Source organism: Fistularia commersonii, chromosome 19 (assembly GCF_037954325.1).
Source record: "Fistularia commersonii isolate RoL2024-O1a breed Wild chromosome 19, RoL_Fcom_v1.0, whole genome shotgun sequence".
Lineage (NCBI taxonomy): Eukaryota > Metazoa > Chordata > Actinopteri > Syngnathiformes > Fistulariidae > Fistularia > Fistularia commersonii.
In genome coordinates this window covers 11101686-11119452 of record NC_141302.1, presented here as the reverse complement: position 1 = coordinate 11119452, position 17767 = coordinate 11101686, and the positions used below count along the sequence as shown (strand labels likewise).

General features: G+C 39.0%; 1 protein-coding gene across 11 annotated transcripts in view; it reads left to right on the top strand.

The window, feature by feature from the left end:
* Positions 1 to 881: 881 nt before the first annotated feature.
* Positions 882 to 17767, top strand: part of mark2b (MAP/microtubule affinity-regulating kinase 2b) — a 50017-nt gene continuing 33131 nt past the window's right edge. For all 11 annotated transcript variants that reach the window (XM_086165223.1, XM_086165222.1, XM_086165220.1 and 8 more), the window contains exon 1: positions 882 to 2142. In XM_086165223.1, coding sequence (XP_086021349.1) covers positions 2092 to 2142 — 51 coding nt within the window. In that variant the 5' untranslated portion in view covers positions 882 to 2091. The remainder of the gene's footprint in view (positions 2143 to 17767) is intronic.

Below are 17767 nucleotides of genomic sequence, written 5' to 3'. Positions count from 1 at the left end.
CTACGATGCCAAAGAGTCAAAGTGAAAAAGAAAGAACAATTATATGGCATCATGACTCAACTCCAGATCAAACAGAGTAACAAGGCTGATAATGATTTACAGAGAGTGGCGTGATATCTCAGTCTCAAGTAGGATGAAAATCATATGAGGAGTTTCATCTTGAGGTAATGCAAAATTTGATAAAGAAACAAGGAGTCCTGCTTCGTTTGCAGGAAATTACGATACCTTGTGATAGAAATTATGCTTAATTTTGTAACCTGACTCTGCAGGGGTGATGAAAAAAGGAAGTAGTTGTTTTTTTGTTTTGTTTGTTTTGTTGTCTATGCTCCAGTTATGCAGATGTGACTGAGTTGGACATCAATGTCAATGTATCTGATAGTTGACTTTTCTATTAATCACTGTGAGACAAAATACAAAATTGCTGTTTATTCGTACGAAAAGTAAACATTTTGAACCATCCTCGGTGACTCGGTGTTGAGAAGCAATGCAATCATTTTAAGGGTCCAGTTCATGAGGGCATCACCTGGGGTTGAGTAAGAAACTTATCAACCCGGCAAGATTAAATCGCTCAAAAGTTTTCGATAAATTATTTTGCGTCATAAAATTCGAACTCCGAATGGAATTGTCCGATGTCCGACTTGGACATCAGTGAACTATAATGATTAAAAACAACATCCCGTCCATACAAGCGATGCACCTGCTGTTCGTATACCTGGGGGATTGGCGGACACCAGTTCACGATCCGGAAAGGGCCGAGTGTAGCCGAACAGGAGCACGAACCCCCCCCTCCCTCCCTCCCTCCAACCAGCCCTCCTCTTTCAGTCGTGGTGCAAGCAGCCATGTTGCTGCGAGCTTGTTCCGGTATCAGGGCAGGATCGTGCGCATAGACTGCAATCGGGCGCAGCTCCTCGCCTCTCTCCCCCGTCGCCCGTGACAGGCACCTCCGAACGAAAAAACAGTTCGCCGTTGATGGATTTTACAAGTTGAATAAAAACCTCTTCAGTCGGCCGGTCATTGGAATAGACGGGGACGCGGTATCAACAGGACGGAGTGGTATATCGCCACACTGCAGTGCAGCACTGGTGAACGACCTTATTCCAATCACGCAACAGAGGGAAGAGCGCCGGTGATTTCCGTGGATTTTGAGTTTCGTGGGCTGCCCAGTGGCAGCCAGTGCCGCTGCAGCCACCGGGGCACAGGCTAGCGCGTTAGCTTGGCTTCGAAAAGAAACCCTAAATTAGCTAGCTACATGGGCTAATATCGCTCAGCCTGTTAGCTAGCGCACACATTAAGAATCATCTGCCATGTTACCGCATTACATGGGGCTGCTTTTATTTTTTTGGATACCCTGACTTGGATATCTCCCCAGGAACATTTTGAAGAGTTTTGAGCGTGTTGCAAAGGTCGGATCCTCGCCGGGGATAACTTTGGCCTGAAAGTTTCTACACCCGGACCTGCTTTCAAATCTGAAAGGAAACATATTCGTCATAAAAAAAGCGAAAGGAAAGGACTACGGACCGCGCCACAAAAACAACACCCAAGTGGACGACGAATTAATGTCAATTTTGGTTACAGTTGGAAAATATTCAACCGTAGCAGTCTCGCTGGTTAGCATGCTAGCCACCTAATTGAACCTTGTCTTGTTCAATACAACTATTGCCTAACTTTTCTTCCAGCTAGCCACAGTCGTGAGCTGGCCGATACGTCAAAGCATCAGGCTGTTAGCTCCTTGGTCGCATTCGACGCTACTGAATGGTAACAACTGGAAACTGAATGTTTTCACCCCAACGCAGGAGCTAAAGAGGACATTTACCCTTTTCGTATTTTGTGCTTGTTGGCCAACATGGGACGTGCGATTACTGCTAGCTAGTTCCTAGCTAGCTAACTTGGCTAGCCGCCGATGTGGGATTCAACTTGTTGATTCACGGGCTATCTGACGTGTTGCTAGCTGGCTAGCACTGGGCAGCTGTTTGGAGATTGACCTGTCCCATCCTCATTGCCGTCATTACTCGAATATAAATGCACAAAAGACATTGAAGAGTTGCTGCTGATTCAACGCTCCATTTTTTGCAACTCCCACGTCTTTCAAAAATGTCAACAAGGCCCCCTCTGGTGCAAGTAATTGAGAATTCGACCGGGCAGGTAAGACACACTAGTATCATTCTTAAATGTTGCCACAAATGTCATCTGACTTCTAGCTCTCCATTAGTGGCCATCTCTTTTGTTTTTTTGAGAGAGGCCTTGTCTGGCCTTCCAAACTGTCCGCTGGTCTCTGTCTTTTCTCTATGTTTTCTTTGCCACACAGCAGTGATTCACAAGGTTGCCCACGCACTCACTGGATTTCCCACTCTTAGCAAAATAGAAACAAATTTAGGGTTCTATTTAGTCTATGTGTAGAGGCATGTCCTCCTACATGACATTTCACCATTTTCACCTTCTGCAGTACAAAATAAAACATGTCAACAAGTTACCCCTCGATGTCTTGTGGTCAACCACACTGAGGGACTTTGGCGTATTGATTTGCTGTATCTGTCATCCATAAGAATTAAGTATGAGACAGTAAAATATTGGTTCCCGAGAATATAACAGATTGAACACTAAGGGGTTTTATTGTTGCAAATTAGTATATCCCTGCAATGTATTTAAAAGGGCTTCCATACAAATGCACAAGTTACTTATTTACTATCACAAGGAACAATTCTGATCATTAGAAGGACTCACGACCACCTCTGACACAATGGCGGATTTAAAGTTGTTGCCCTTTGTTGTGGTTCCCATGGTTTCCCCTTGGTATTTACAGATGTTTGGCTGAAATGTTTGTGTTTGGGTTCGCTACATTGATGGAGTGAGGGTCTTCAGAAAAAAAAGAACCCATGCATGCTCTTCCCATATTCTGGGACAAGAGGGGTTCTCAACCCACTATGAATAATGCCCAGTCACCATAGGATCCTACAAGTTAACCACATGAATAAAGTTTGTCCTGTTCCAACCCTGACTATTACTACCAGGACAGCCTATTCCAGTGTCAATTTTGTTATGAGTATCTGTTGAATAAATGTGCATTTGTGTACTTAAACATTGACAGGTGTTTACATGTTGACTCTGTAGCTAGTGCATAATGTCAGGAAATGTGCAAATGTTTTTGTTGGCTTACTTTGTCAGGTGCATGAATGCTGCTGCTGTCATTATTTGGCATGTGGGCTTGTTTTTGGTTCCTTATCCTTCTTTGAGTGTATCAACTCAAATAGCCCAAATTAGGAGGAAGAATAAAGTTCAAATGTACAGTTACAAAAAAAACTGATAACACAACTCTGCTGTAAGGTAATGGCACATCACACGTAATTCCAGAATGAACTGTCACAAAATCTTTGCCCCTTTTTAATTTTTTATGTATGTATACCAACTTTCAAACTTTCAGCCTGAAACACCTGCAGTCCAACCTGGGCTTCAAAAGCTGACCACTGTTTAGATCTGCTCCTGGCTGCAAAAAGAAAAACCTATCGGTAGCTGAATTCAATAGATCCATCCATGTTTTCAAGATTCAATATATATGTATATATATATATATATATTTGGTATGTCTGTTTGCTTCTTACTTGAAGAAAACGCTAGTAGATGACTGTTGTTACAGTCATTTTAACACACACACACCCTTACATGGCTATACCTGAACTTGGGACTGAGGTCAGCGACAATGAAGTTGATAATGTACGAGTTTCAATTGCAAATCAAATGCAATGTTTCTGTTCACTTAGATGTCATCTTTAAGTATTACTGCTGAGGACGTAACAGCTGTAGATTATTTTATGTGATACAACTTACTCTGCCTGAGCGATCCAGATGCCTAAGTTATTGATAGGATTTAGGTAAAAATTCATTCTTGTAAGCGATTGTGGGAGAAGGAGCTCAGAGAATTAGTGCATTGTGAATGGGATACACACTAAAGACCTGTTATCCTTAAAAAGAACAGTGATGCTTCAGCAGGTGGAGTTCTACAACACTCCATAGAGTGTTGGTAGGATTTTACACGGATCAGCGTTTTTTTTTTTTTGGCCATTGCCAATCCAATAGAACGTGCCCAGATGTGATTCTTTGGAATTGCTCTTGTATCCTCATAATTCATTCCCTATTTTGTGCTTGCAGTGGTGTGCAGTGTTGTGCTGTTAAAGATGTACTCACATTGATTGACATTGCTGACTTTTTACTCATGTATCGTGGTACTTATATTGTGTTATATTGTCCTTTATACGGAGGCAAAGTGTGGTCTTATAAACCTCAATTTGCAATTTGAGCTTCCTGTTTTGCTTTTTGTACCCAAGTATGAACAGCATAGGCCTACGCATTCAGCCATTGCATGTTTATATGTTTATTTGCCCCCCCCCCTCTCTCTCTCGATATATATATATATATATATATGTATATATATATATATATATATTCACTTGCTCATCCTTGAGCACCCAGTAAGAACTCGGGAGTTTAAAAGAAATGTGTGAGGTCATGGCAAATTAATTAATGAGGTTTGTGGGTAAAAGGTCACAGATGAATACTTGTACACAAACAGTCCGTTTAAAATGCCATGTATAGAGAGCCTTTGGTGTCAGGTCTCAAGAGACAGGACAGAGCCGCAATGGACATAAGGACTGGCTGAGGGTTGATCTAAGAGGATTTGAGATCCCAGTGTGCATTTTGATCAGATTTTTCTGTTCTGTCAGGTATATTCAGTCTCTTTTGGAATAAAATGTCTAATCTATTTTAGGTACTATAAGCCTGATTGTTAATTAATTAACTTGGCTGGACAGATTGGCTGGCTTTTCTGTGCATGACTGTCCTCATAAATGTTAGTTAATGGTTGTCAGAGGCCATATTTCCCCATTGAGGTTGCCTCTGCTGCTGCTTTTGTTGTTATTGTCCTCTTGTGTGCTTTTTTTAGGTTGTATAAAATGTCCAAGTTGAACAGTCCAAAGTCCACTCCAACTGGAGTGAATCTGTCCTACAGAAAATATTGCTTCTTGACCACCAGAAACCTTGTTTTTCTGGTCCAGGCTGTACTTTTGACTCATTTATGTCAGTATGCAACACATCACTGCCTCACTGCCTGCATCCATCCCAGTCCACTGTTGTTAGACAAGGATGTGGAACGTACAAGCAAAGCATGCCAGTTTTTCTGTTATTAGGCCCCAAGGAACAACACCAATGTCTTGATCCACTTAAACCATATGAGGATGTCAAGCAGCAGTGGAAGTTAACTTTCAAAGAATTTATGATGGAAATGTCCCTGGCTGTCACAATACAAAAAGCCCTGTCAACCAAGTCTAGCTACCTTTGGAGATTATTGTATGTCTTTGCTTTTCATTAAATAAGAGCTCCCTTGGTGATTTCTATAATACTTGGTCTAGAAATTAACTATAATGATGGAGAGATTTAATGAATTTTGTTTGTGCAGGATACTTTTATTCAGAGCTTCTAGATTTAGAACAACACTATGGACCTGCTGTCATTCGCTGCAAAGCTGTGTTGTGATGATAAAAAAGTCTTTGTGATAGAAATTCTGATCTGTAAGGAGATGTGTAGCTGTCCATGTATAAGGATGACCACCCCCAGTATTTGAAATAAAAAAAATATTTTCTTCAGACCACATAAATTCAGGTCAGATGTTTGTCATATCAAAACAGTTTTCTCATGACACTTTACATGTAAAGTATGACTAGACCACAGACTTGCCGTGAACAAAAAAGGAGCATGTTCTCTTTTAAGCCTGGCCAGTCTGTTTGATAAATTGTATTCAAGGAAAATTATCATTATCTTATCATAAAAATTGAAAATTTGTGAATGAAACATATTGTATATAATTTATTTGGCTTTTATTATTATTTCCACACAAGTAGTGAAGGATATTCCCTTTCACATTGTCTTGGTCACTTTGGTATGGCAACTTTATATGGAAAAGCAGTTCAAAAATTCATGAAACTGTTCTCAGCTTCAGGAACAGTTATATTAACATCTCCATTTCACAAATATAATGTACCTCTTAATAGCCTGTCTAGGAATATTTCATTAAAAGTTGCCTGAAAAGATCAAGTTTTATTTTGTAGCATCATAGCTCAGAGAATCCTACTAGTTGATAGACTGTGACAGAATGAGAAAAAAATAAAAAAATGATCACTTTACGTCAAGACACACACTAAGGTTTTCTGTACTTTGAGAATGGTGGTATAGCAACATCCTGGTGGATATTTTGAATGTCTTTATTCCTTCCTTTTTTTTTAAAAGGAACTTAACTATCAGTATAGTTCTGTCACAATATGTCTTGGGCTTTTCACGAACACTCTGGTAAAAGGATAGCTATTGTCAGTTGCTACTAACAGATAGTGTAGCAAATTTTTTTGATTAATGGAGTTCACCTTTTCTATTGTTTGTGCTCTTTGTGCACTTCCCCAGACATGATCTCTTGATTGTGTGAGGATCATGAGGAAACATTGTAAAACAGGAAATCGAAGTGCCAATGTCTGAAAAGGCTGCTGGGGCTAGAAATACAGGTCTGGCTCTACACTTGTTACTTCATTCACTCTCATTGTTTGGTTAGTTACATACAAGATAGGCACCTGGTATGATGGTAAAACTGAGTCCCAGTGGGTCCTTACCTCACTGATGAAATCGCATAAAGAATACAACCACCCCAGAGCTCTTTTATTTTTAATGGTGACATTACGTAGTGTTGATGGACTGAAAGCACTTTTTGGGTCAGTTCACTGAGCTGAATTAATCGGCACACCATAAAAAAACTAAAAACTAAACAAACAGCTAGCTAGCTGAACCATTGTAGCAGATCCATGAAGGATGTACGTATGAGTTCACAGAACTTCATTATATTACAATACCTAAAAAAACAAAATTTTAAAATCAGTTTTTGACAAAACTTATTATATCTGAGAGCTTTGTCTCTCCCTTCCCCCTTTTCACTGGCAACCTGGAATGAACTAGGCTATGATTTTTTTTTCCTTCTTTTTGCTATTGTGTGGCACAGCATATTTTAATCAAGTTGACTCAAGGTGGGAGTTTGTGTCGGAGAGTTTGCAAATCTACAGAGAGAAACGGAAAAAATTCACATGCTGCTGAGGAAAAAATTTTGGATACGCAGCAAAGATAAGGAATAAATTGAATTGAAGTCATAATGAGGTTCATGAAACGTGTGTATAGTTGTAAACTAAACAATGCCATCTCGACATTGTAGCCTTGGTGTTGTGTGTGGTCAGTGGCGAGGTTGAGTGAAAGGAGCTTATGCTGCTGTTCTTCTGCTTTCTGATCATGTGCTTTGACTGAGCAAAGTGTGTTCTTGACTCTTTGTAATGTAAACAGCCAAACAGATGAGGCCTTCTCTCTTCTGTGTCTTTTGTGTTGGGCTGATGTACATTAAAGCTGGATTGCTAAATCAAACTCCCGGTGTCACTGCAATGTAGAAATTAATGCTGATAAAACAGGGAAATGTAAATGTTTTCCAAAAGCATTCCTGTCATCCTGAGGAAGACAGAAGAAATAGTTGTTTTTACTTATTTATTGTTCATTTAGACAGCAGCCTGGTTGTACTCATACTTGTTTGTGTACCAGGCTCATCCTGGTGGAAAACTCTAGAGGACACATCAGATTATCACATTCACATGGTGACACTCTTGAAGGTCACTTTTTGTGTTTGCATGATCTTTTCAGTAAAGGCGATATCTTAGGCATCATGAGTATTACACAAAGAATGAAAATCTTATATTGTTTCTTGCCGACATTGCCCTAATTTGTAAGTGATTAAAAAAAAAACATGCGGCATAATTTAACTGCATAGTAATGTGCAAACTAATTATGTGTTTTATTTTGATAGTGTGTGTTTATGTATGGTCATATGGTAGACAAAATGAAATCTTTCACCTTGTTCTTTCCCAAAGTGCTCTTGGAAAAACTACTACCTCTATTTGAAAACAAGAAAATTGTAATAGGTAGCTTGAAAAAGGAGTTAAATCAAAGAGCACTATTTGATTTGATGCATTTCACTTGACACAGTAAAGTGTGAGACCTTTAGCAGAGAACCTCTTCGCAAAATGTTGAGATGGAAATAATGCAAATATGTGATAAACCAAACCAAAGAGAGAATGTATGTGTGTGTGTGTGTGTGTCTGTGTCTGTGCGTATGTACACTCACACTGACACAGGTATGTTGGTGAAAATGTATTTTAATCATTCCTACTCAGCTTTTTTTTTATTCCTTAATTCATGCTCCCCTTGAATGAGTCATTGTGCTGAAATCTATATCACACACTCATGCATGCATGTGCGCGCCGTTACGCCCAGGAAACCATAAATTATGCCTCTCGTCTCACCAGAGCAGTCACTAGGCAGAAGAGAAAGACGAAGCAAGCCAGGGCCCTAGCAACAGAGGACCTGCCTCAAACACGTACTAGATTACTCGCGCCATCACATCCATTTCTCCTCACCTTCATATGTATACAGCAGACGGGGACTAATGTGTGATTTAATGAGCTCTGTTAGCCATATAGACCTGGAGGTCCATCAAACACTGCAATATAGGACAAACAGGTGTTTAGCCAACAATGCAAGGAAGTTCATGGCTTTGTCTGTGTATGTCGGATTGTCTGACAGAACAGCCCGAAACAAGCCAGTCCAGTTGAGCAGAGTGAAAGGTGTGGCAACTAACTGTCGACCTGTGTTTTACAAGAGCTTGATGTCATTTAAGTGTCAGGAGTATGGATTTGTCTTAATGCTTTGTCATCAACTCAGCTTGTCGTCCCGGCGTGGATTCGCTCCGGATATCAAATGTGCAAAATCCAAGAAGGGTTTGAGAGGTTTTTTATGGGAAATTTTCACATTGCTTGTTTTTCTTGATTCATCCTGCAGCAGGGAACTTGCAGCAGTTACATGTGAAATATGAGTTGTTTAATAATGCTCATATAGCGATTGTACATGTGTTTTCATTGGGTTAAATGAGACATTTCAGTCACTTTCTTTTCCCGATCCCACTATTGGATATTTGACTGTGGACAGACATGTGGTTTTCACTTAGTGTGAATTTTTCATGTGTTGATTGAAAATCTATTGAAAATCTAACAAGACGCCAAAGTTTAAGCTATTGATATTGCTTGTTAGCTGAATTTTTGCTTTAGTGGAGCAAATTTTTCAGAAATGTTTTATTGATCTTGGAAATTTTGGTCTGTGGAATTTATTTACAACTTAAATTGAACTTCCTCCCTACTGTGCACCTCCCAAGATGACATGGGAGCAGTCAGCCCACACTTCCTGCTATTTGAGACTTGTATGTGGCAACTCAATTGATTGTCTCCTTGTGTGTCATTCTTCATAATTTATCTATCTGTGGCTTGGATTGGCTTTTTGATTGAGACTGGCCCCTTGATTGTATTTGATTTTAAAGACCACACTATTAACATTTTACTATCTAGAGGAAACTGTAATAATAAGTTGCTGAGAGACTGGTCCTGTCCCTAAGATTGTCATCCTTTAGTTTGTAGAGCTAACACTGACACTATACATTGGGATTTCCTGAAATCTAAAGCACTCACTCCTTGGAAACATGGAGTCTTACAACATCCGGGTCGGAGCTTTGACGGAGGACTCTTCTGTCACAAACCTTAAATAATGCTCTGATTTTGTATTAATGATCATTGCAAATCATTGTATAAATGATTGTAACTTTGTTACGTTTGAGTGTAGAAAATTAAATGAGTCGTTAGCTGTCAAAATAGTTATGTTTTTTCTTAATCAGTTACAGAAGTATGTATTCTAGATTTAAATGTTTCCAAAATGACAGGATAATTACTGAATCATTTGCAAGTCTTTAGCAGTCAGAAAAATACTGAAATACAGAGAAGAGTACCCTAAAAGTAATTAGCTGAAGAAACAAAAAATCATAGATTGGACTTCAGGTACACGTCAGTGACAGTTAATGTCCTTTTATCTCTTTGAGATGGAGAAAACACAATGCAGTTACATTTCTAAATTCTGGCTATAACGGGTGTTTCATAATTTGGATTTAGTTTAGAAACTGTTTAATAAGTAAATTCTGTATTTATAAGGAGGAGCTCGCTGTAATTTGAGCTAATTACACCCCAATCAGAAAAACCACTGTGTCATAAATAGAACAAAGATGCAATTTTGAGTTTCTACTCTGCACCACAATCTTATTTTGAGCTATCATTCTCTACTGTGTCGGAAATATTTTCTTTTGAACCTCTACAAATGGGCATACCAGACTTCTGATACCACAATAACATTAAATCTAGAAATAAAACAAACGTTATGTAGCTCATCCAATTTCTATTGGTTTAGTTGGCAGGTGAAAATGTTATGCCTGAACCATTTTATGCCACACAATTTTTGTTTCAGACAAAGTGGCCTATCCTTTCATTGGTAAATGTGTGCAGCAGCTTGTCAAAGCAAATGCTGTCTAAAAGCTACACAGACCTGTTTACTCTGGCAGTTCACGTGCACAGCCTTTCCTCTTAACATATACTCACACACTCACACAGTTTTGAATAGCAGCAGAATGAAGGCGCACAAGGAAATGCTGTGCTGTTTGTCCCAACTGCGACACCATGAGCAGAATAAAGAGGGGCTCTGAATTACTTTGGCCCCCCCCCCCCCCCCCCCCCACACACACACACACACACACACACACAGGAAGTTGGGGTAATCCAGTTCAGCAGATTACTCAAAACACTGCGTTGACAGTAAACCCACTATGGCACCACTGTGATAAAGTTCCTTTCTCAAGTGTAATATATCTATTTGGTGTATTTCTATAGCAAGCACATGGGCATTTTATTTACCCACTAGCCAGTTAGGCCTTAGCCTGTAGGAGATGAACAGTGCTCACGAAGGAGCGTTCAAGGAAGGCATTCACTAAGCTATTGTCTTGTGTAGTTGTTGTGGCTTTATGAAACCAAACAGCACTGCAATAAGCCAATAGTGAGTACTTGAAGAAATTACAAATAGCACAGATGTTTAGTCTGGGACATATGTAGTTCTAGTCCAGCTATAATATACCATCAACAGATAACCTTGGTTTTCTCTGTGCTGTTTTGCTTGAAGTAAATGATAACCAGAAAAAGTTCAAGAACTTCAACTCTCAAATTACAAGTGCAGTGAGGTTACATAAGGGAATATTGAAACAAAGGCATGATGAAATGAAGTTCTGCTTTGTCTCTACCAAGGAGTTTTACAACTGCCAGTCTATTATTTTATAGGGCTTCAACTTAATTGATGTCCTGTGCTTTGTGAATCCAGTCCTGTTGTCAAAGTGATATACATCAACGAAATACCATCATAAACTAACACATGGACCCTTACACACAATGTATGCCAGTTGTTAGGTTAAGACAATTTCTCAAATCTTTGTATGTACATACATACAAAGTACACACGTTTGTATGAATACAGTGTTTTTTTGTTTTTTTTTCCACAAAAGAGGTAAATGTTGTACAAGCAAAATTGTTCCAGAATGGGCCTATTTTATACATTTGAAAGAAACCTTTTCAACTCAAATGAGGATGATGAGTGAAGAAATATACTCTGTTGGACTGATATTCATTTTATAGCATCCTGTGTCAGGGTAATAATTACAAAGACACCAGATCTTGGTCCAATTCTTCTGTCTTTTTTCTCTGACTTGAACTAGAAAACTGTCAAACAGGTGCAGTAGCATTTCAGCCGGGCATTTGGCAGGGTTCTAAACATGGGTCCTTTTTTAATTTTCCCTCTCATTAGAGTGTTTATTTTGCATGAGCTCTCCAGTAGTTATTTCTTGGAGGGATTACTTTGTAATTGGCAGGCTGTTCCAGTTTGTAGAGGCAGCCACAGGAGCTGTTGCAGCTTCCATGTCAGGATTACATTATGGTAAAACTTAAATTGTAAAATAGATAACGTTGTTATCCATCTATTTTATGCTAGATACGTGACATGTTTTTTTATGGATTAAACAAAAGAAATATTGTGAGTATTCAACAGTAGTTACTTTAATCATGTGGAACTGGTAATCAGTAATAAATAACTTAATTTAAAGACTTGGCTACTGTTCACAACATGCTCCTGTCTCAGAACAACAAACGATGTCCTTTGTTATTTATTTTTCCTGGAAAGTCATCTCTGTGTTAAAGTGAATTATAAATAGAAACGTAAACATGAATAGAAGAGGCAGAGCGGAGGGAGGGAGCTGTTGGAAATGAAGGGATGAAAGAAATGCAAACTAACATTGCAATAGGGGGCAGGATTCAGCAAGCGACAAATCTCCATGGCAACACAGCCATCACGACCAAATGAGGTGTGTGCGTGCTCTCCCACACACAATTTTCTGTAAAATACAGGAGCTATTAAATGTGGATTTGTTGTATATCCAGCTCCAACCTGCTTGTTCAAGTGTATTAAGGTCTATTGTGATTGTATTCTGAACATTGGAGTGTTCTGTATCAAATATTGGTAGTTTGGAATATTGTATTTCAAGGCCTAAATGGGGTCACATCTGTTGCGCACTGCTTCGTGTATAATGTTTATTGAAAGGATCCATGATGGTATAACTGGTGTAAATTGTCTGAGCTGTAGCATTTGACACTATTGACTGTGTTAGCTCAGGTTAGGCCAGGTTGTCTAGTTGTCACCAGCCTACACCAGAGAATCCTTTAAATGTCCTTTTGGAAAGCAGATTACACTCAATGGAAGTCTCTAAGATTTCACAACTTTGCCACAACAATGACCTTACTGTTGTTAGGTTTTGTTGACATAGAAACTCAACGCTGTTGTGATGCTGCTCTAGTCCTACAAGAACAGAGACATAGCATGTAAATGCAAGAGTGTCTGTTTTATGCATGAGCTGTTAGACATGTCAATATGGCTTGACCTCCAACTAACATTATATGGATGTGGTTTGGATTCCAAGAGTCACACAATGGGTAGAAAACCTCATTCTGCAAGTTATGTAGGACAACGGGTTGCAAACACTTGGCAGCACAAGAGATCTTCACAGTCACATCAAAGCAAAAACTGTTTTGTAATACGCTGAAAGCATATGAGTGCGTCGTCCTCCTCAAATATCAAGTGAAAGAGATGACTCTGGAAGAAAAATACAACTCTATAAATCAGATGTCGCTGGCTCAGTATTTTTTCCAAAGGCTGCCCTTATGATATAAATACTGAAGGTAAGAAACCTGATGTCTGTGCTGTAACTGAAGTTAGTTTTTATTTGTATTTTTTGCTGTTGATCTCCAAACTGTTTTCTGATCAAAGTATATACAGTTAAAGGTTTTATAATTATTCTATTGCACAGTATAGTCTTGCATTGTCTTGCATAGCAAAGTATATGCAAGCTGGCAGATGCTGTACCAGTGTCTTACCCCTTAGCCATTCATACTAGCAGTTGAACAAAAACACATATTTAAATACACAACATGTACCAGTAGTTGAAGAACCAATCAGGCATTAGGGGTTACTTTTAGCAGATTAGCAAACTTATAAAATGTAAAATTTCCAATAATAGAAATAAAAACAATTCAACTCAGCATTGATGCCCAGCTGAACAAAGGACTGACAACATCAAGGCGGTGTTAGTGGAGGCACGTTAGCACAAGAGTTGGCTCCATTACTTCTGCTCCAAAACGGATGGAAACTAGTATGAATAATGCTGGTTTTGCATCAGTGGCCTGTCACCAGGATCTGATGTTTTTCCAGACCCTTATCGAGTGTAAGTGCATTAGTGTGTGTTGAGGGGCGAGGAGTGTAACCCTGCTCGTATGTGACTGCTGATGAAGATTATGCTTTGGGGTTGGTTGGTGCAGGAGGTAGAGCAATCGTCACTGAACTTTCTTGGTTCGGTTCTTGGTTCGATTCCCGGCTCCTCCTAGTCTGTTGAAGTGTTGTCGAGCAAGACCCTGAACCCCTAACTGCTCCCCTGGCGCTAATGGACGGCAGCCTACTGCTCATGGTAATCCATGATGGGTTAATTGCAGAGACCGAATTTCCCCACAGGGATTAATAAAGATAATTGATTTATGTCTTATTTTTAATAGGTTTTATAGCAGCTCTGGTTACAAGTTGCGTAAATTTAAAAAAGATGATTAAATGTGAGTCAAGCTTGTGTGTTTGACACATTTAGACAACGGTATCAATGGAGGATAATCAGGTAAAAGCTAAAGAATTTAAGTTTAGGCGAATTAACTGAAGAACACTTGAATTATTTTCATAGCCTTTGCCCTGTGGTTAGTTTAAATATCATGAAAGACATATCAAAAAAAGTCAACCTTGATGTTTTTTTCACAAGCTACCCTTCTTTGACATGAATGGTTCCAATAGTCCCATTTGAAAAAATATTTTTTGTTTACGTATGTTTTTTTTTTTTTTAAGAACTTTTCTATTTGTTTCAGGCATGAAACATCGTCGCCCATTGTGTTCAAAACAAGATAACGAATTGGGAAGCAAGGGCCACCTAATTTCTCCTCATCTTAAAATGTGTTGGGACTGGTCTGTTATACAGAAATAGGAATAATGCTAAGCTCTTCACTTTTTGTCTTTATTAAAAACACACAGAATAACCTTTTAACTATTTACTGTATTAGCGTGGACATCATTGATATTAGAGGATAGTAGCCACAACACTTACACAAATTGCTTGATTTAAAGACCATAACCAGTAAATTGATAATTAGCTAAGGCAAAGATCAGGAATAAAGGATAAATAAAAACGAGCTTGCACAAAACAGCCTAATGTTTGGTTACCGTTAAAGCTGTGAACCCATTGGAGTAAATTACGTTTGTAGACAGTTGCTCCCTGATTATGTTCAGATCAGATTACATTCACTTGTTTGGGAAAACAGTGAAGTTATTCCACATCTGATATGCACTCTGATTTATGGCTGTTTTGGCTGTGTTAGAATTAGAAGTCACCTGATGTAAACTGAATCTTGAGTGTACATTTTTCACTATTTGCTTTGCTATGAAGCACAATAGTTATTTGGCAGTGGTGTCCTATTTGTCCTCACATTAACTAGAATTTTAGCTTCTATGTATACCTTTATTTTGGTTGTAAGCTCACTCACTCCATCCGTACGCTGATATCGAGCCCAATATTTGTCTCATCAATTACTTGCCCCCCCCCCCCCCCCCACACACACACACATAGTATATTTCAGCAATTATCTTCTGTTTTTAACTTTCTGCTCAAGTTATCAGACATGAATCCATAGAATGGTGAATTTGCAGATAATGATGTCTAATGAAAAGAAACTGTGTAATTACATTTAATTGGTAATGACATATTTTAAATTGTCATTATCTGCAAAACCACTTGAACCATCACTAAAAATGTTTAATTTCACAGCAGAAAATTAAGCTATTTCATTTAATTTTGTATTATAGATTGTCCCAGGGTTTTTATAACCCGTAATGAACAGACGTGCATATTGTTAAACACATAACGCAGACATACTGATTAGTAAACATTGATTTTGATAGGTCTTTCTTGTAGCAAAAAGTATAATAATTTCTTCTGGCCATCAAATTGGATAGAAAATGTAGGAAATACTGCCAAACTCTCTTTCTATATTTTAATGTGATTTTGTTTATCCTTGGTTGTTTTCATCTTTTTTCTAATATAGTGTCTGATATGCCCCATATAGAGGTCCGTTTGGTGAAGTCTCAGCAGTTTCTTACAAGGACTCTAGGACCAGTAAAGGGTAGTGATAATGAGGCTGGAGTCAAAACATAGCCTTTGCAATGTTGGATTAGCATTAATGCCTTGCTGTGTTATGTTTTGCTTCTGTGCACATGATTGTATTTTGAGCCTGGCAGTCAAAGGCTCTTAGCAGCAAACATCTTGTCAGGGAGTTACTTTCTTGGATGTGTGAGTGGGGATGTGCTTCTTAGAGCATGCCAGTGGACTCCCCATACCGTAGACCACAAAGACTGATAAAGAGAGGCTTATACTGCAACCGGCTCGTCATCTTCCAAAATCCAATCTGAAATTATACTTTATGAAAAAGGGAAAAATTTACACCAGGAAAACACAAGTTATGTTTAGACCTCTGCAGAGAATTTGCTCCTTATTCAATTGTTCATAACCAAGTCTGTGATCTTGAATAAACAGCACCATTTCCACAATAACTGCTATTGAAGTTCTCTGATTCACTCCATTCACAATGGCTGTTGAGCTCTTTACATAAACCACTCCAATTAGGTGTCATCGGAAGCAGTAAACGTTCTCATGTGACGAGCTATATTTGTGTCTTTCACGCCACGTGTTTCCACTTTGCTACCTATACCTCATCCATCTCATCTGCCATGAGAATTCCCCCTCATCTGGTGTGAATGTCATTTGCAGACATCAGATAAAATGAACATTCAGCATGAAACTCAACAGCCTCTCTCAAACTCATGTGAACATGTAAAATGGGATCACCTTTTTAGCTGGTTGCTCTCATTCTGCGCTAAGCTCCAGACAAGCTGTTTCTGAGGTAGTAGCCCTGACTCATTGAGTGTGGGAACAAAACAATGCCACTTTTTTTGTCTTCCAACATGTTTCAAATTGCGGCCAAGGGGAGAGGTAGTTCTGTGTGTGTGTGCATGTGTGCGTGCGTGCGTGCCTTCGTGCGTGCGTGTGCATGCATGTGTGCTTGGGGGAGGGAGTTTTGCTTTGCCTGCAGCTGCCCAAAAATGAGGGAAGAATCAGAAGACAAAAATAGTCAGACATGAAAGAGGATAGGAGAGAAGGAAGCTTAAAGAGCGGGGGACTGTGGAAGAGGGAAATAGCTAAGAGGCAGCACACTTGAATTCTTATTTACTGTACTTTGCACAGTGCTCTTTATGTGGTGTCTGGACAGTACGCGGCGATAACACTTTAAAACACTATCAATATTGTCAGACTTGTACTGTTAACATTTCTGAACAGATATGAATCTTTAAAAGATTGACCACACCTAGAGAATCTTTAATAAGGCCACATTGCAGCATGAATCATTGCTGAGAGATCCTGTTATTGCACTTTGTCTTTTCCCCTTGTTATGAGACTGACAGCTACCACTCAATGACCAGTTGTTAAGTCTTTTGTTTATGATCAACTTTTTTTTTCCTGATAGCACCAACTCATGGCCCTAAAGTGAACACTAGCAATGTTTTTTTTGGTTTGTTTTTTTAAACAAGAACAGGTGAATCCCTCATGTTTATGTCACACTTAAATGTTTTAAATGTCAGGTTCCATACGCTATGAATAATTGTTATGCTCTGCCACCTACCAATACCACCACTCAACATTGCTCCTGGGCATGTCTTTTAACGATGGCATACTGGCATGGTTTTCAAGTAGGTAGCTAGTTTTCAGGTAGCTTTGTACCCCTAATATGTATTTTAGAAATGAAGGGGCCCCTGTAATAACCATGCTCAGTCCTAAACATTACCCAAAGACACATCTCGCTCGGCATCTTGCTTCTTACACCTTCACTGGTGCTCTTATGGCACTGTACTCATCAGCTCCACAGCGCTTTGCCTTTTTTCAGTGCTACGGTTGTGTTTTGATTGGCCTGTCTTGTCTGCTGTTGCCAGAGATTTTTAGTTCTGCTCTGTCAGTCCATTAAATGAATGCTTGGACAACAGTGTTCTCCCAAAATTCAGCTAGCCAGTGATGATAGGCTTATTTCCCAGAACTCAATATTTTAATATTTTTCTCTGCTGCTTCATATCCAAGTAAACCATACAAAATGTGAAATAAATT